General features: G+C 41.6%; 1 protein-coding gene across 2 annotated transcripts in view; it reads right to left on the reverse strand.

The window, feature by feature from the left end:
- EPHA4 (EPH receptor A4) overlaps positions 1–20,110 on the reverse strand; it is a 241,040-nt gene that overhangs the window by 39,467 nt on the left and 181,463 nt on the right. For both annotated transcript variants that reach the window (XM_029615382.1, XM_029615383.1), the window contains exons 9-14: positions 19,046–19,104; positions 18,087–18,200; positions 16,074–16,259; positions 8,772–8,833; positions 8,153–8,362; positions 220–369 (exon numbers count right to left, since the gene is read on the reverse strand). In XM_029615382.1, coding sequence (XP_029471242.1) covers positions 220–369; positions 8,153–8,362; positions 8,772–8,833; positions 16,074–16,259; positions 18,087–18,200; positions 19,046–19,104 — 781 coding nt within the window. The remainder of the gene's footprint in view (positions 1–219; positions 370–8,152; positions 8,363–8,771; positions 8,834–16,073; positions 16,260–18,086; positions 18,201–19,045; positions 19,105–20,110) is intronic.

The raw sequence follows: 20,110 nt of genomic DNA on the forward strand, positions 1-20,110 counted from the left end.
CATATTTAGCAATATAATTAAATGCCTCTCTCTCTGGGAAAGGAAAGGAAAAACACATTGCAGGTGACATACTTAGTTGAAGACTGCAGCAGTAAGGTGAAAATAATCTGTCCCAAGGCTCATAATGAAGATCTGTGTTAATCTCAAAAAATTAATATTTTCTGCTTTAGGATCACTAAAAACAAAAAGAAAAAAAGTGCCATGCTACTAATAACATACATCTTGATTGGACATATCCCAGTATGGTCTCTCGCCGTAAGACATAACTTCCCACATTACAATCCCATAGCTCCACACATCACTGGCAGATGTAAATTTGCGGTAGGCAATTGCTTCTGGTGCAGTCCACCTGATGGGAATCTTGCCGCCCTTTAAGAGAAAAAAAAAGAAAAGCTAAAAACCTATATGGACACACCCAAAGCATTCAACCTACTAGCAGAGCACACAGGTTAGGCAAAAGTTTGCGGTCAACCTTAAAATGGAACATCTGAGATATCCCAACAAAGTATTTCAGCCTAAGACAGGTTTTCCTTATCTGCTTTTCCAAAACTAGGATCCTGCTTAAAGTGATGATCAAATTTTTGCAATCCATCTGCTGCCTGGGAAAAGCCAGGAGTACATTATATAAACTCTGTGTACATAATAACCACTGCATGTTGATAATACAAAGGCTTGACAATTTTTCATTTTCTTATTTTCCTACAGGAGCAGCTCATCCACCTTTATAATGTGGCTGAATAAAGCAAACAGGGACATGGAATTCCAAACTAAACAGGAGCTAACTGATGGGTCCGAACAAAGTATGGTAACTTACTAAGTGCCTCCTCTTAGGGTTGCCAACATGTCCCATTTTTCTTTTAGGGCAGTTTGATGCAGTCCTTGTTTTATCCCACTGCTCAAAGGGACTTGTAGTTCTGATTTTCTTACAGAAGTCCATGCAGGCAGTGGGGTAAAATCAGGAAGACAACTGAAAAGAATAACATTTTATGAGAACGGTTAGGGTAAAGTCTCAGGGTGCGATATATACTGAAATCACCTACACCCTGGCATTTCTTGTGGGGGATCAGCAATTTCATGCAAAATGTCCCTATTTATGCAAATAATTTCCATAGCAAATTTTTGCATGAAATTGGCAGTGAAAAACTTCACAAAGAAGTAAACTGCACCTCAGTTCATGATGAGTGAAATTTTACTATTTGCAAATGCACAAAATTTCGCAAATGAGCTCTGAGCACTAAAAGAGTTGTTTTCAAACAGCTTTCATAGGGCTGCCTCAATTTTCAAAGCAGATTTATGTGCATAAATCTGCTTTGAAAATTTGCAAGTGTGCACATAATCAGTGCCAACATACACGTACAAAGTTCAACCTGCTTGGGAGCAGGTGCAACTTTATGCATGTATATTTATACACACACTTTTAAAAATCGAAAGAACGTGTATAAATTCCATCCCTACTCAAACTCCACACTCCCCTGTCCCCCAAAATGCCTCTTTGTAGTAAAAGTACAGGCAAAATGCTTTTTTGTGCACACTTTTACACGCTCAACTCTCCGGACAGTTTTGAAAAGACCATTTGCATGCATAAAACCAGTATTTAAACATGTAAATCCTTTTTTAAAATTACCCTTTAAATACCTACGTAGTGTGCATTATACCCAAAATCATGCACTATGGTGGGATTTAACATATAGTGTGCCATTTGTGTATTTTTACCTGGGTTAGTACACAAGCTTTCAATTAAGGTGTTAAGGCTTGCAGCACCAACTGATGACTGTGGGGAATAGGAGGAGTGTTACAATAGGTGGCTCATGGGATGGCCCCCGTGAGCTGCTGCATTCACCCTGTGCACTACAGGGCCTCCCTCCACAGCAGGGATGCCACCAGTGCATGCATGCAGCTGGGAGCAGTGCATGGCACTCAGACGCCATCCTCCTCCTACTCTTCCCTGGGCCTCTTTATGTGCGTACGCTTGGCACGCTACAAGACTTGAAGGGCACATAGCAGGGAAAAGTCCCCATGGCACCCTTTGATGACATCAGCATACTGCATTATTTAAGGCACCCCAGGACTTTGCACTGGTGCCTCAGCAATGGGTCTCCTGTCTTGTGCTAGTGCATGTTGTGGCTGCATTCCTGATCGTTCCTGCATTCCTGTTTGGACCTGCCTCGTCCAGCCTTTCTCATCCAGCGTTGTCTCTTCATCCCAGTCTCATCTAGTGTGTCTCATATGTCTTCAGCCATCCTCGGCTTGCTCTCCTGGAATCAACTTCTTGCACTGGACCTGACCATGCTTGCCTGCTGCCTGGACCTGACCAACTTGCCTTGGATCTGACCACGCTTGCCTGCTGCCTGGATCTGACCTCTTGCATTGGACCTGACTCCACTTGTCTGCTGCCTGTCCCAACCTTGGCCTTCCTCCAGCTTTCTGCCTGCCCTGAGACTAGCATACCCTCGGACTCTTGCTGTCTCTACCACATTAGGTAGTTGCCAGAACCCAAGGGCTCAGTCTGCAGGGGAGGCAGCTGCTATAGGTGAAGCTTCAGCATGTCCCGTCTTAGGATGCAGTTGCCAGCTGTCAGAGTAGGCCTCATAGGTTCACCTACAAGACAGCGTCAACTACACCAACACACCAAGGGCTCACTTCCACACCACTCATCACAAGGAGTTTGTAGCTTCATTAATAATCCATTAACATTTTCAATCCCCCACCCTACCACAATTCATAAATTTCTGCATTTTTGCCACCTTTTGAGTGATTTTTAAGTACAGACATCTGGGGTAAGTTTCCAAATGGTGAGGCAGGATATACAGATGAACAGTAAGAGGTTATGCAATTAATTTACTGGGTTCTCATCAGTGAAAGTAGGTGTGTAGGTTTAGCCACATTAAAAAGAAGAGTTCCACATGGGACATTTTGGGGAGAAGGTTAGAAACTGTGTGCATACATTTACATTTTTAAAACGTGCTTATGTAGCAGGCATACTGTTGATGTGTGTACATTGACGCCATCAGTTAACATATGCAAACGTATGCATGTACTTTTAGCTGTAGAACAAGCCGATATTCAAGCACAATTTGCGCTGGTACTGTGGGGCCTATACAATAAAACCCACCTTACACATTTTTTAGCATGAACCTAGGTAAAATGTTAATGTGCATGCTAAAATGCCACTTAATGGATGTGGCAATAAATTTCACAGTGTGCATACTAAAATTCACCTGCAACAGTGTGTGCACTCTATTAAGCTAACTCCAAAATGTATAATGTCCCTGCTTGCTGCCATAAATCCTCCATGATAATCAGCCTGAAGGGAAAGGAAAAAGGGGAGGTTTCTTCAATTCTTCTCCAAACCTCCAATCCAACTTGTCTCCTCACTAGAAGGTTGAACTCCACACATTTAGGACACCCCCAAATCACTCTTGCATATCAAAGCAGCCCTTAATTCCTTACACCACATATAAAGGTATCTCTAAACCCTCTCTCATATAAGGACTTTCCAAAATCCTCTCTACACATCAGAGTGCCTCCCCCCCCCCCCCCCCCCCGAATATCTTCCTGCGTATCAAATCTTTCCCACTAGAAGCCCCAACACACCTCCAGATCCCCCTCCCGCCTTCTTACCATTCGGGAGCATTCCCTTTTCTGATCCCTTCTGGCAGGAGGGCTGCTTGGCCCGCTGCCGAATTCTGAATGATACTTGTCAAGTAATGCTTTACAACTTGTCTTCCTGGCGGTGGTGGTGGTGATGGGAGCTCAGGACTTATTGTGGGTGTGCTTTCATGTGCAGGAAGGGATTCTGGGGCACTCCGAAGTGCAGGGGAGGTTCTGGAGAGGTCATTTATGTATGGGGGGTTTTACCTTCTGGGGGGGGAAGTGGCAAGCTTGATAAGATGAAAGTAGAAATCCTCCATGCCTACCAGCCTTTTCGTTTTGGACTGGTTAGCACAGGGGATTTTAAGTAGAGCGTGTGCCAAATATTTAATACCTGGTCCAAGACATCTTGAGCCTTAACAGATGCAGGATTAACAGCAGGAGGAGGACAGCATGCCACGCCGTCTACCTGTATTGCTAATGCTTTGTTTGCATGTGAAATTCCTTCATTTACAGACTGGTAGGGACAAAGCATATCTGGTAATCAGCATCAGACCCCAGTTTATCCTTTAGGGCCTGATCTGTAAAGCCATTAACATGCATAAAACATAGGTTTCTGTACATGAATGGCTGCTGTAAAAAGACTGGGGCTTAGTGCATGTAAAACTCCGCCCATAACTTGGTTTGACACGTATTTTTAGATGCACTGAGATGCATTCTGGGGGGAGGTCAGAGCTGGGAGTTAAAAAAGTTTACACATGAGTTCACCCCCACAAGTCAAGCCACGATAGAGCTGGTGTAACTTTGCATATGCATTTTCAGAGTGGACTTATGTGCCTAAGGGGGTCATTTTCGTAGCGTGTCACGTGCGATTGCTAGATCGGATCGGAGTCGGGGACAGAGTCGGCCCCGGAAGAGGAGGAGTCGGGGCGTCATCGGGGCGGACGCGGCAGAAAAGGTAAGAACCCTTTTCACTGCCAGTAGTGCGCCCAATAGCAGCACCTTTTACGATGGCGCTATTGGGTGTGAAAGCCGGCAGCGATCGCACCGTGGAGGTGCGATCGCTGCCAGCTTTTGCAGGCCTGCCCCCCCACCTCCCATTACCGCCGGATTCTCTAAGGTCTGCAACCTTAGAAAATCCAGGCCTAAGTTTGCTTTGAAAATTTGGTGCAAAGTCTGCACGTAAAAGGTTTGCATGGACTACCTCAACCTGCACAGTTATAAAATTACCCTCTTAATCTAGCACCTTATTTTTATAATGCACAAAAAGCCCTTACCATTTACACTAATGACTGCAAAGGCCTTTTCATGGTTGAAAATCATCTGAGTTTTTGCAGGCTGAAAAGTACATTTATACCTCTGCTGTTGGGTGCCCTTTGGAAAATTTACCCCTTATTCCATGAGTAGGCAAATCCAGACCTTAAGTGCTGCAAACCGTCTAGTTTCCAGGATCTCTACAATGAATATGCATGAAATGTATTTACAAACAATAGAGTTGTTTATGCATGCAAATACATCTCATGAATATTCAGTGAGGCTGTCTTGAAAACCCAACTGACTTGTGCCACTCGAGGATCGGATGCCTACCCCTGCCTTAGCATATTGGTACTAGAAAGGTTCTAGCATTAGCTTCCAAATAACCACTTGAAGCAAATTAAAACAAATTAAATTTGTCAACTGATATCAGAATATCCTCACTAATATGGACCCTGTCTCCTCGATCTATGGAAGAAATTCCAGTTAAATCAGCAGATCTGGGTTTTATACATGCTTTGCTATGTGTTTGTGAGCTTTGCCTTTGGCTGGCAACCACTTTTGCATGTTACAGCTTCCATTTTCACTGCCTGTGAATTTGAGTGCTAGGCACGGAATGACAAACATTTAGCAGGGCACAAAATGGACAGATGTCCTAGTCTGCTTATGGCAACGCCATGCCAAAGAGTGAAATCAGTCTCCTCCATGGCTGTGCACATCCTCTCCTATGTGACCAGTGCTGCAATTCTGGCATTTGAGGGCTGCAGCAACCAGTAGCTTGTGACTTCTACTCAAAATGCCTGGAAAAATGGTGAAAGCAACATTTATATGCCAGGCTATTGCCTCAGCTGTGGAAAGACAGAAATGCAAGATTAAAGGACAAGTTAAAGCTCCATCTGGCAGATGAACCCCTTGATTGACTTGTTTTCAAGGTTTTTGCTAATATTATAAAATGGTTGGCTGTTATGCAGGGATGGCTGAGTGTTCTTGGGTGGCTGGAGTGTACACTATGCTCTGAAATGTGAATTTTAAAAGCCTGATGCACGCCAAAACCGGAAGATATGTGAATGTCTGGCCAGCGCGTGCTGAGCGGATTTTAAAAGCCGCCCGAGTACATGCGTATCTCCCTGCGTGCACAAATGCAAAGTTCCTAAAAGGGGCGGGACATGGGCATGGTGTGGGCGGGGCATGGGTGTTTCTGGATTTCACATTGAAATCTGCGCGTAAATAGTTACACGCACGGTCCCCTGCCATGTAACTTTACTTCTGTTATGGATGGCGTGCAAGTCCTAAAACAAAAAAAAAAAAAAATCGAAACAGATCAGTGGAGTTTTAAGGGTTGGGGGCTAAAGGGAGAAAGAAGGCCTATTAAACTAGGGGGGGTTTGGAACGCTTATCCCTTAACTGGGCGAACTGTGAATGAACTGGGAAAATGGGCAATGACATGGGCACGTGTCTCTTAAAATTCCACCACTTAAGCAATAGAAGCAGAATTTGCGCGCGCAAGTGCGCATCCACTTAAAATTGTGCGCACACTTAGGCTAATTCATAACGTGTGCAGATATGTGCGTATGTTATAAAATAGCAGCGTCCCTGGGCACATGCTGACAAATGTGCGCACACGTGCCTGTTTAACAGTTACCATCCCTATGCACTTTTACACCATGGTGAGCTCTGGAAAGACCATCTGGTTTGTCCTACCCTCCCTCAGGGGAGAGCTTACCCAAGGGACTGTTAGGACTCCCCCTCCAGCATCCTTCTTCTGAGAGGAGCTGGTATTTGAGGCACACCAGCTATTATTAATATTATTTATTTATTTATTTATTTATTTATTTAACATCTTTTTATATACCGAGGTTCTGGTAACAATGTTATCAATCACTTCGGTTTACATTTAACTTTGGGATGACATAACACGAATGTCTTACATAGAACAAGGCAGTGAGAACTGGTATCTTCCCAAAAGCTCGGCTTAATGTAAAAGTGCATTCACAGCATACATTTGTCTCAGAGCGCAATAAGCTGGGAAGGACGCAGGTCTTCCTGTAGGCCCTTGAAACTGGAGAGAGGGAGGGAGGGAGGCGGGTCGGCCATCAGGCAATCAAGCCTTCCAACAGCCCCTAATAGCTGTCTGGCAAAAAAGCTTTGGAGGTGGTGGGGCCTGTGAAGTTGAAATCTACAGGAGGGATTTTAATGCCACGTTCTATGCAAATTTTCAAACAGAAATTTCCTGAGTTGTTTCTCTCTGAAAATTTGCATCCATGTACTTTGTACCTGCTATTTGTGGTGACAGTAATGGATGGGACAGAACGGCATGCATACAGTTGAAAATCAAACGTAGGCACGCTGTTTTCCTCCCCTAATCTAAACAGGCCATTTTGCCCAGTAAATATCTTCAACCTTTCCCTTTTAATTGATGTAATCAAAAATGTTATGTTCTTGCCTATAAGGGGGGGTGTTCGAGGGCCCTCTAAATTAGTCAAAGAAGGGTACGTTTTGCTAGTGTAAGGATACGAAAATGTGAACGGTCTTGCCAATTCCAATAGTACTGGACAAAGATCTTGTTTTTTTTTCATTACTGTGTGTTTCAAGATGCAGCAGTTCAATGTCACTGCTTAGTTTGGTTTGGAAAGGAGCTCCTCAACGTTTATCTTATTCTGTTTTACTTGAATCATGCCAAAGATTTCTCTGTCTCTTCACGCTCATGTGCAAGGTGATTTTAATTGAGCTTCAGCGTTTCCATCTAGGAGAATGACTTTCAGCTGAAGTCAGAGTTTTAGGTGCCTATGCGGAGAACAATCCAAGAGATTCATGTTCTGGAAGGTGCTGCTAACCAAGGCAATTTATTTTAGTGCAAACAACCAAGATTCGTTGCTATTTACTGTGTGACTTCACAGCTTCGGCTGCAATTGCAACAATCAAAATGCAATCTAACAGGCCTCCTGGGATAACAGTCATGTTAGGGAAGCAAAAGGTTTTGGCCACCTACAGTGTCTTTGGCTTCTCTATGACTTTCTGGTCCTACATCCTATTTACTAGCTAAAATCAAGTTTCTATGCACACCAAAAAAACAAAAAAAAAAACCCAAACCAAAGGGGTTTCATGCTTCAGCTGAAACAGTTACACAGCCATCTAACTTTGTTCAGGAATAACAATCCCTCATTTCTCCACTGATTCATCAAATATAAGGCTAAATTATGCCAGGTACTTGAGCACTGACATCTTTTGGTACCCTAACAAGAACTAATCCAGTGGGAACATATATAAATTATACTAACTCACACAATGCAAGTCTGTCCAGCCTTACCCTAGTAGTGTAGGCCGCTTCTGGATCATCTTCCAGCACTCGAGACATGCCAAAGTCCGACACTTTGCATACTAAATTGCTGTTGACTAGGATATTACGTGCGGCCAGATCTCGGTGCACGTAGCTCATGTCAGACAGGTACTTCATTCCTGAACCAATGCCCCGCAGCATTCCCACCAGCTGGATTACTGTGAATCTGCCATCATTTTTCTACAGAGAAACATAAGGATCATATCAAATCATATATTGGTATTACAGACAAAAAAAACCCCCATCCTTTTCTCCAAAGTGAAATTTTCTACTTTTTCCCTCGCTTGCCCGACACGGCAATAATTCATGAACCTTGGATGCATTCAGAAATTTCACTATGGCTCCCAGTGATATATGGATTACAGCCCTTTCTAATAAGACGGCGACATAAGAAAGCTTTTAAAAAGGTTTGAATAAAATAAATCAAGTGCACCTCGATTAGATAGGCATTGTTACATAGAGCATTCTCTAAAATCTTACAGCAGCTCTGAATTTTATTTTCTTAAGTCATGTTAATAAATCCACACTTTTGGATGTGGATGAAGAAATTGTGCTGTAGCTTCCCATTTATCACGCTGCAATCACCTACCCTGAGGAAAGCGTCCAAGGAGCCATTCTCCATGTACTCTGTTATGATCATTACTGGCTTACCTAGAGTTTTCAGAAAGAAAAACACCATTACTTGATAAACACCATCGTTAATGGGATAAAAATGGGCTGCACACTATTTTATTGCCAAGACATCTGTCTTGCACCATCTAATTTAATTAAAAACGCCAAGCTATTGCCTCAGCTGTGGAGAGACGGAAATAAAATATTAAAGGACAAGTTCAAGCTCCATCTGGCAGATTAACCCCTTGATTGACTTGTTTACAAGGTCTTCACTAATATGGTTGGGGGTCTCTCAGGACTGTAGAAGTGGATAATTGTGTACTTAAGAACCAGAAAAAAAAAATCGACTTGTTTCAATGAAGGCCACAGGACGGCATGATTCATTTTTATGATTAAACTCCTTCTCAATGGTACATACTTATGTTATAGAATTAAATGCATTGGATGCCTTTTAAGATCACAGAGACTAGAGGTATACGCACTAGGCTTAGTTCAGACATCTAGTGTCACTGGGCACGCTCCACATAGAGACCCTGCATGTACGGGAAGAGGCCAAAGCATACAGTCTTGAGAGATGTGTCTGCCTTCTGGGACAAACCACATCTCTGCATAAGATGCACACTGTCAATGGTGCTTTGAATTGAATCTAGAAGGTTCTTGTAGCAGAAACTGCTTTGATGAGAAGTAAAATGTTAGATTGAGAAGATATTGTCACACATAAAAATATGGTTGTGCTGTAGAAATCTCTTCACCCTTTACATCCTAAACTTATTGAACAGTTCCACAGACTCCTATTTCCTGTATCTGTGATTATGAAGCAAAGAATTAAAAATGATTTCTTCTTTTGTTTCAAGCAGATTTCCCGATGGAGAAATGTCACTGATGTAAATTTACAGACCTTATCTCACATGATCTTCAGGGAGCTAGTCTTCACTTCCTCTCTAGTTGCTTTTACCATTTAATTTAAACTTTATAAGAAACATTTTTGAAGGCTTAGTCAGATTCTATGTAGGTTACAAAATTGGGTAAAATGGCCATCTAAAAGCAGGTGCATGTTTTCACAACATGAGGGCTTTTTGCTGCATGAAAAAAAGGCATTCCAGGGGCCTGTCAGAAGGCATGATTGAAAACTACAGAGGTATATTTAATTACCAAAAATCAATGCACAGGCAACATAACTTTCAAACCTATTCACAATACTTGATTTCCATGCATAAGTAGATATACAGAGATCTATCCTAATATTTTATAAGCTGTGCAGCAGGAGATGCAGTTTCTAAAATACCATGTAGTTCTGCTCTGAAAGTGTGCACGAATATTTGCAAGGCAATGAAAGCACTTGTGTTCTCTACCTATTTTATAAACATACGCACGTACATTTTGTGTGAAAAAAATATAACATTTACGCATAATAACCCTGATTTATATGCAGAGGCAGGAATTTTAGAAGGTATGCGCATATAGCATTTTGAAAATACTTTGCATGCAGTCGGAATCACTTGTTCGCCAATACATCCAATAGTTCACCCAGCCTGTCTCCAGCTAGACCCTCTAGCGCTTCACCCTGAATCCCAGCAGTTCACCCAAAAATTGCAAACAGACTTTCACTTGCACAAGTCGATTAGCAGGAGTAAAATTGTACAAATAAGTTCATATATTTAGTGACTGAACACATTTATTTCCTGCACATAGCAAACCAGTTGTGTTAAGTGGGTTACAATACATGTGTATTATCTCTCGGAAAATAGCAACTTCTGTGTGTTCTTCATGACCCCACACTAGAATGCCCTTATACTGCTCCTTTTTTTGTACCTGTAAAATACATGCGCGAAAACAAAAATGCACACATACTTTCAATATTCATAAAATAAGATATACGTGAATACAGGCTACTTAGGCGCGTATATGCTATTTTTCCATGCAGAACCCCTTTGAAAATTTACTCAGTAGCAATGCCCATATTTTATTTTATGCCTTCATTTGAAATGACTTCCCCACATATTTTTTCTCTGCATAGCCACCCAATCTTTAAGTACAATCTATATGCGAATTTTGTGCTTGCATGTCAGATTGGAGTGTGTAGGCTGAACACTGAATGCCTACTTGCCAGTTAGGTGCCTTATTGAAGATGTATGCTAGGGCTGTGCTTTCATTTGTTTTATTTCTCATGAGCTAAAAAGCTGAGTGTGCGCTCACTAAATGATTTTAAGAGTGCATTAAAGTCATTCTAGTATGTGTTAAATGGTTTAAGAAAGCACTAAATGAAACAAAATGGAAAAAAATGAAATGAAAAACAATATTAATGCTCTGCACACACCTAAAATTTTACCTCTATATATTTGCTTTCAAAATTAGACCAGAAGGAGCAAAGGAGTATGAAGATACTGAAATGCAATATCAGTGATAAAGATAGAACATGAAAAAAAACCCTTATATTCTCGGTGGGACTCAAAAAAAATAATTTTGTCCACTTTTATGGAACAGTGCTCCATGCTTTTGAGGTGTCCAAATGAAAGGGATGGTCTCACTTTGGAGATGTACTAGAAGAATGTGATCTAATGTTTCATTATTTCCAAAAGAAGAACTGGAAAGCTAACACTGAGCTGCCTTCTGACAAGGCTTCCAATCTTAGAGGAAAAGACCTGACAAAGACCCAGATGTAGGGTTGGCTAGCACATCTGTATTTGAAATAAAGACACATGAGGGTGACAATTTCTCAGCTACTACAACAGCAGTATTTGGAAAGCATTTATCTTTTGTGAATGAACAAGATGTAGGTTAAATGATTGTTTGGGGATACAGGCAGCTGGTAACACCTGCTAGCATACCCAGCATGAAACAGCTACCAAAGGAACCTCATTCTATATTATCAATTGTGATGATTTATGAAGAACATTTATCCAGTATTTTTTGTTTAATTCTCTCTTTTGTTTGTATGGAGCACTGACTTTCAAAGATATCTGCGTGGTCCCATATACGCATGTATATGGGCAAGGAGGGATCTTCTACAGTATTTTATAATCTGTTAATATCTGGTCCACGCAAATTATAAAATATACACAAATATCCACCCCCAACATAGGCGAGTAAGTTTTAGTATGTGTGAATGAATATTTGCAATGCATTAAAAGCCCGTACTTCCTCTACCTATTTTATAAACATATACGAGTGTATTCTACGTGTGCAAAAAACTATAGCATGCACACGTAAGACCCCGATTTATATGCAGAGGCTGATATATTCTCGAATATGCGCATGCTCTTGAAATCACCAGTTTGCCGCTACCACCCCCCCTCCTCCCCCGCAAGCTCGCCCAGTCCATCTCCAGTTCACCAAGGCCCCCCAGGTGTTCATTCAGACCATCCACCCAAAAACAGCAGACGAGTCTGATATCAATTGCATGAGAGAATTAGCAGATGTAAAATTGCATAACTAAGTTGCCTATTGTATTCACGTAAATCTCTTATAAAACAGCAACTTCTCCGCGTACCACTTAGCCCCACCCAGAATGCCCAGGACCGTCCCTTTTCTACGCAGGTAAATGTGAGTGCAAAACTGAAAGCAGACAAATACTTTTGATGGTTACAAAACGGCATTTACATGAATACAGGCTACTTATTCAAGTATATGCTATTTTTATGCCTGTAACCCACTTTGAAAATTTACTTTAATATATGCAAGAATATTCTTAAGCCAGGAGAATGTCTTCCAGTGAGATACTTTAACCTTGATAAATTCTGCCAGTCTTGCTTTTCAGATACACTTCCTACTCAGTAGGCCTCACTTCTGCTTCCTGTGAGTGGTTTATTCCAGAAAAGATGAACCCTAATGCTCCTTTCCCCATCTTTAAATGTACAAAGCAGAAAATGGTTTTCAACAGTATTTGTATATCTGTGACCAAGAAAAATTGGTCGTTCTGATGGCCCTGGGAAAATGGATTCAATGTAGATAGTAAATGGCGTGTCTTACTGTACCATCATCATCACCACATATAATGTGGTGGATTCTGATGCATATTATAATCCAAGAACCGCAGGCAATGGGAGGTCCTAACAGACTGCTGAGATAAACATCCTGGCTTCTGAGCAAACAGAAGTTTAACAAACAGACTCCATTTCGGAACAAAATTATCTGTCACGACTGGCTATACGGTATATTATCCACAGTAAAATCTTTGCTTTGTTTTAAGCTTTCAAATTAAGTTTTAAAACTGTTTGATCCCCTAGTATTTCATTTATTTTATAACAGTAAGAACCACAGAGTTGCTGCGGATCTGCTCTTGAACTGATGCCTCTTCATCCGTAAATTCCCTTTTGTACCTGTACTTCTGTGTTAATGGCTGTATACTTTTGTACCCTGGAAGCATCAGGAGAAGCATTTCCTTGGATGTGAAAGAGAACATCTGGCCTGTTGCAGCCTCAGAGCTGAAGTACAATAAAGTTTGGGTGAAATGTTTATGCTGGTGCAGTAAAAGGTATCATTAACATCGCCAACAAATTAAGTAAAAAGGTTCCTGGGCTCACTAATGCATCTGCATTTTTGGTAACCAGAGAGATTTTCTGATGCAACAGATAAATTCAAATGAGGTCTTGTTGTTAAACTGCCTTAAAAAAAAACAACTCATCAGTGAAGAAGGGTACTTTCAGCTAATTTCCTTACAGGAGGTTTTACTTTAGGAGGACTGGAAGGAAACTGATCATCTTGCTCAACAAGCAAACTAATGAATTTCTACATCTCTCCCCCCGTCTGTTCCACCTCTGTAATTTATTTAGCATTTTTAATTTTGTGTTTATTAAATGCATTCATTTATCACAGCCCTCACAAAGCCTAAAGGAGAAATGGAGATGAATGCCATTGCCAGTAAACAGCACTTAAAACCAATTGGCAGAGGTGTCAGCTTCCCATGCTGACCGCAGCAGAAGCAGTGACCACTGGGGGCTAGGTGATGGGTCATGGCGGGTCACCCCTCTCTATTCTGGACAAATGGTTTTACATCATTTTACTACACTGTGCGGATAAATCCACCCATTTATAACCGTTACAGCTGTTAAGAGCGTTGGGGTAGATTTTCAAAGGGTTACGCGCGTAACTTACACGCGTAACCCCAAAAACCTGCCCCTGCGCGCGCCGAGCCTATTTTGCATAGGCTCGGCGGCGCGCACAAGCCCCGGGACGTGCGTATGTCCTGCGGCTTTGAAAAAGGGGCGGGGTCATGGGCGTGGCACCAGTCCGGAGGCGATCTGGGGGGGGCGGTCCTGAGTCCTCTGGCACAGCGGCCCAGCTGGCCGGCGTGCACAAGTTACGTCGGCCAAGTAGGGGGGGATTTTGGTAGGGCTGGGGGGTGGATTAGATAGGGGAAGGGAGGGGGAGGAGCGAAAGGAAAGTTCCCTCCGAGGCCACTCCCCTAGGGCTCGGCGCACGCAAGGTGCACAAGTGTGCACCCCCTTGCGAGCACTGACCTCGGATTTTATAACATGCGCGCGTGGCAGCGCGCGCATATTATAAAATCGGGTGTACATTTGTGCGCACTGGGTGTCGCGCACAAATGTACACCCGCAAGCACTCCTCTGATTAGGGGGAGGAGGAATAGCCTAGCGGTTAGAACAGTGGACTATGAACCAGGAGACCAGGGCTCAAGTCCTGCTGTCCCTCCTTGTGACCTTGGGCAAGTCACTTTACCCTCCATTGCCTCAGGTACAAAAAACTTAGACTGTAAGCCCTCTGGGGATAGGGAAATACCTACAGTGCCTGAATGTAAACCGGTGTGATATCTCAATTGAGATCAAATGCCAGTATATAAAAATAATAAATAAAAATCTGTCCCTTTGGGTTTAAGGCCTCAGCTGGAGGTCTTTACACTGATTCCTCCTGGTCCCCCTTTTACTGAAGTGCTAGGAAAACTATGATCTCTGGCAAAATATATCAGCACTCTGGAAGACAACCTACTGAAGGAAGAGATCTGCATAAGCAGAGCAACAGAATAACTATTAATGAAAGGATTGCATCCTTGGCCGAAATGGAAAGGAAAGGAAACTCTAAACCAAAGGCCATGAGAGTGTCCATATAATGTTTTCTTCCTTCTTTTCCTGCTCTTTGCACACTGTCTTTATCTTTTACAGCAAGAGATTTAGGGTCTGCCCTGGTTTACTTCTTCCCATCCTGTCATCTGCTCACAGCAATCCTTATCTTACATGAAGCAGCAGGGCCCACAGAGATTAAAATGCATTTGAATGGTAGTTAGCAAGGGTGGAGCAAACATTTTGGCAGCTTATCATTCAATACATCATAAAGGAGGTATTGCATCTTATTTCAGCTCATTGTTGTAAGCATTCGGAGTAAGAACCTACAGCAAACCTGCTGGCACTTTGTAAATAAGCACTTGCAGCGTATGTGAGGCTTTCCTTTACTTCCGGTGACACTGTGGAGAGCATGTACAGGACTGACAATGGCACAGGACTCTGAAATCTAGAGACTACAACTCCAATCAATTCCATCACTCGCTGCGTATATTTCAGCAAATCTCTTCATCTCTTTGTGCTCAGCCTTAAATTGCAGGGCTCCTGGAGGAAGGGAAGTGACTGACCTGCTCCAAAGCCGTACGGACAGACAGTATTTTATCACAGGAAATATTCACCGAACTGTGCGCCCTTGGAGTTCTTTCATGAAGCTCTTCAAACAAAGCTCGCCAGGTGCTGTTTAACCGAAACTGCTCGAAAACCACATCTCTTATACTGGTTCACCTCCTTACCGATGCTCACGAGATAACAGATTTAGAGATACTCACTCCACTTGCAGTAAATAGAAACCGACCTGCTGAGGCCATACACCAGCAAGTCCCAGCATAAAAACAGTTCCGTGAGGGCAAAAGATCTCTTGCAAAGATACAATCCTTGCGGTTGTGATAGTCTACAATCTGAGGGGAAGAGACTGGGGCTGGGGTTTTTGTTTTTTTTCAATCTAAATGCTTTTATCTAAATGCTTCTTCTCTGATGATTAGCTCAGTCTAGCAAAGATTTTCAAGATGGCCTGGCATACCAACCAATGACAGTGTTCATTTCACTTTAAAATGGTGTGGTTTGCCTAGAGACAGGGTATCAGTAGAAACCAAAAAGCCATTTATAGATGACAGCAAGATGAATGATTTGAAGTGCACTGATTTCCTTCTATTAGCTATTAGTGGACCTGCTCCATCTGTCATCTCCCCGTGAAGATATGCAGATTTAATTTCTCAATGACTTCTCAAGCAGAGCCTTGCTGCTGAAAAAAAAAAGCTACTTACACTTGGTGACAACGCCTTCTAAGTGGATGATATTGGGATGGTCAAACTGGCCCATGATACTGGCCTCGCTGAGGAAGTCCCGCCTTTGTTTGTCTGTATAGCCAGCCTTCAGAGTCTTGATTGCCACACAAATCTCTCTTTTTCCTTGCACTTTGAGTCTCCCACTGCACACTTCACCAAATTCACCTGTGGGAAGCATAGAAATCAGTGGTGAGACGACACATAATGACGGTAACTTTCAAACGGGCGCGTGGGTGCACATGTGCACGCATGCGTCGGCCTGCACCCAAGGATACAGCTATTTTATCATTTGTGCACGTATATGTGCCGCATGTTATAAAATAGCCTGGCCGAGTGCACAGGTGCAACAAATTTTTTTTATTATTTATATTTTATTAATTTTTCACAGTTTACACTTTATGAAAAGAAAAGAAAATAGTGGACAATGTAATTCAATTACCATACAAGATTACCATATGAATTTACAGGTAAGAAAATAAATATAAATATACAATATTACATTCCACAAATTCTTATATTTGGGAGGAAACAAAGAAAAACTTAAACATTAAGTAACCAGGTAACAATCACTGTTAATTACCGGAGTGAGAAGTATTTTTTTCTTATGTGGCTTCAGTCTCTGATGCCGAAGTTAGATTCTTATCTGATAGAAAAATTTCCAATTGCATTGGATCTAAAAATCCATATTTTTTTCCATTGTAATTCAACAAACACAAACATGGAAATTTCAGAAAAAATATAGCACCTATTGCTATTACTCTTGGTTTTAAAGGAAAAATGTCCTCCTCCTAGCCTGAGTGGCCCTAGCCACATCAGGATAGATTTGGGCTCGGTGTCCACAGAATAATATATCTTTAACTGAAAAATATTTCCTAAACAGCTTCTCTTTATCCTGTTCAGCTAAACAAGATATTATCAAGGTGGCTCTCTTATTTATCAGATCTACTGACTCTTCTAAAAATGTCGATAGACCTGGTGAGGACGGTTCTTCCCCTTCATCATGACCTCTAGTACCTCTAGAGGTTTTCTTAGGTAAATAAAAAATGTTAGAAAGTTTGGGGATTTCTTCCTTCTCATATAAGAGATTCTCCTTAAGATATTTTTTAAACAATTCCCAGGGGGATAGCAGTCTTGTCACAGGAAAATTTATTCTTCTTAAATTTTTTACTCTAATTAAATTTTCCATATATTCTAGGTCTTTATGGATGATCAAACTATCTTTAATAAAAGCATTTTCAGAACCTTGTATCAGTTGTAACTTATTAGTGACCATCACCATATCTTTTTCACATTTCTCTATTTTCTTTTCATGAACTTCTATGGACATCTTATTTTCCTTAATAATTGACAACAATGAATCATTCATCTTTATAATGTTACTATCTAACTTCATTATCATTTTCCCTAAATCTTCTAGGGTGCACCAAATTTTAAGTGGGCACGCGCATGTGCAAGTGCTGCTTCTACGGCGTAAATTGGAGGATTTTAAAAGGGGTGCGCAACAACGCTATTCCCAGTTTTACCAGTTTATCCCCAGTTCACCCAGTTAAGAGAGAGGCACCCCTAGTTTAATAGCTTTCATTCCTCCCAGTTAAACCCCGCAAATCTGCCCATTTTCTTTATTTTTTAACATAGCCATCCATAGAAGAAATAAAGTTAAGCGGTAGGAGGGCCTCAGCGCATGCTGGATAGGGCAAGTATTTATGCGAAAACCTCAGGTTCACACCCTGAAGCACTCATTCTCCGCCCCTTTTTGAAAACTTCCAAGATATGTGTGCTGAAAAATGTGCAAAAAGCGGAATATAAAACTCTAAATAAATAAATAAATAAATAAATACATAAGATGCTGGTAATCAAATAACTATTTTTGTTGGTTATTTTATTAATTCTGTAATGCATTATTTATTTTCTCTTAATTAATTAGGACAACATGGATGCCAGAGATATCCTTTTGTGGGTTTATAACATTCCTGGAGATGTTTCATCACTTACCAACACCTATAACTTTTTCAATCTTGATACAGGAGGCATCAATTTCTTTGGCAAATTCTCGGACAGCCTGGTTGGGGTCCTCGTATGTAAAAGGATCCACATATGTTCTTATACCTGTAGAAAACAATTTGAGGTTTTAGGGGAGGAAAAAAAAAAACCATTGATCTGCAAAAAATTGAATCTTTCCTGGTATAAATCAGAAAGCCTGCAGTACAGGAATGAGTCATCCTCCAAAATATTCTGCAATAGAAAGAATTTGTAGTTGTCTGTAGGACATCTGCCATAAGCCCTATAATTTAAATTCAAAAAGCACAAAGCTTTAGAATTAGTCATGTTCTTCCTGCATGTGGTGCATAGCACAGTGCAAATAACCTAGAGACTCTAGCTTGATGCCCCAGTTTTCTTCCTGTGCTCTAACTTAAGGTATATAAACTAAGGGCTCCCGAAACTGTCCTTGTGATCCCACAGTCACAGGTTTCCAGGACATCCACTCTCAGCTGAATATGCATGGAATAAGTATACATATGCTGGGCCTCCTGATTTCTGGGAGCCTCTGTTCTCTGTGATTTATTTTGTGTTGTCCTGAGATGGTCTCATATAAATACTATTTTACTGATCTACCAGGATTGGGTTTTACAAATTTTGGGAGAAGAATTATAAACAATACAAGCTGGGAAATATATGTGTCTCCATCTGAACAGCAGAGTTGTACCCGCAATATAAAATGTATGGATGGGCTTAGTATTTTTTTTTTTTTTAATTACTGTGGAGCTTCTCAAGAGAGATTATGCCAGAATTCAGTAGATACTTCAGAGTTAACCTCCCAAGTGTTCTCTTGGACTTGAAATGTGGTGAAGCAACAAAACAAATCTTCCACCAGGTACAGAAATGGTACAGCGAGGAAAGTGGAGAGACAGAACAATCAGTCAGCAAAAGCATACCAAATACTCATCCTTTACCTTGATTCAAATGCTTTTCCTCATCTGCCTCTTGCTTTGCTTTACTGTATTTGCTGCGCCTGTCGGATTAAAAAAATAAAAGATTATGAACTCCTTATTTTCTATAAGCTAATGGTGCTAGAGATGTTAATTATAGGATAAGAAGGTCAATTCACAAAAACATGTCTAGGTTAGGGCAGTTAGTGTAGCTTAGTTTAAAATAAAATGTGGATAAGTTCCTGCTATTAATCATGCTGACTTAGGGAATAGCCACTGCTATTACTGGCATTAGTAGCATGGGATCTATTTAATGTGTGGCTACTTGCCAGGTTCTTGTAACCTGCTGGGCTTGATGGACCCTCAGGCTGACCCAGTGGCAACTTCTTATATTCTTATGTCTATCCAAAACTGAAAGCAGTAGCTCTCTAATCCTATAAAAGGTATCTTTGGTGCAGAGTCTCTAATTTATTGTCAGGTTGACAGTGATATATGCTTCATAATAATTTTACCTGACATTTATGTACAAATAAAGGTCAACAAACAAGTTCTAGGTGATATCTTTTTATTGGCCAAACATAATATACTTGTGATTAGTTTTCAAGACCTATATTCACTTTCGGCCTGATTTTAAAAGGGCCATGTGCATAATAACAGAGGATACGTGCGTGGCTGGGCCTTGCACGCATTGTGCGCATTTTTGGAAGGGCCTAGCTACACGCGTAACCCCCCTTATGCGCCAAAGTGCCAGGCCTCTCAAAAGGGACAGGGTCTGGGTGGGGAGGGGAGGGGCGGGAGTGGGCCTGGACAGCGCCATTAGCCGCTGTCTCGGGGAAGCGTGCACCAGCAGCCGGCCCGTGCACAGAAGATACTGCTCCTCCGGAGCTGAAGTAAGTATGAAAAAAAGGGATTAGGTAGGAATAGTTTAGGGATCGGGAAGGAGAGGGGAAGAGGGAGGAAGGACAGGGTTAGGGTTAGGTTAGTTCCCTCTCAGTCCGCTCCCAGGAACCGCGTACACATGGATGCCCACGCATTGCTTGTAAAATTGACCCCCTTTATTAGGTGCAAAATGAACTAAAGGTGATGTTG

This window comes from Rhinatrema bivittatum, chromosome 9 (assembly GCF_901001135.1).
Source record: "Rhinatrema bivittatum chromosome 9, aRhiBiv1.1, whole genome shotgun sequence".
NCBI lineage: Eukaryota > Metazoa > Chordata > Amphibia > Gymnophiona > Rhinatrematidae > Rhinatrema > Rhinatrema bivittatum.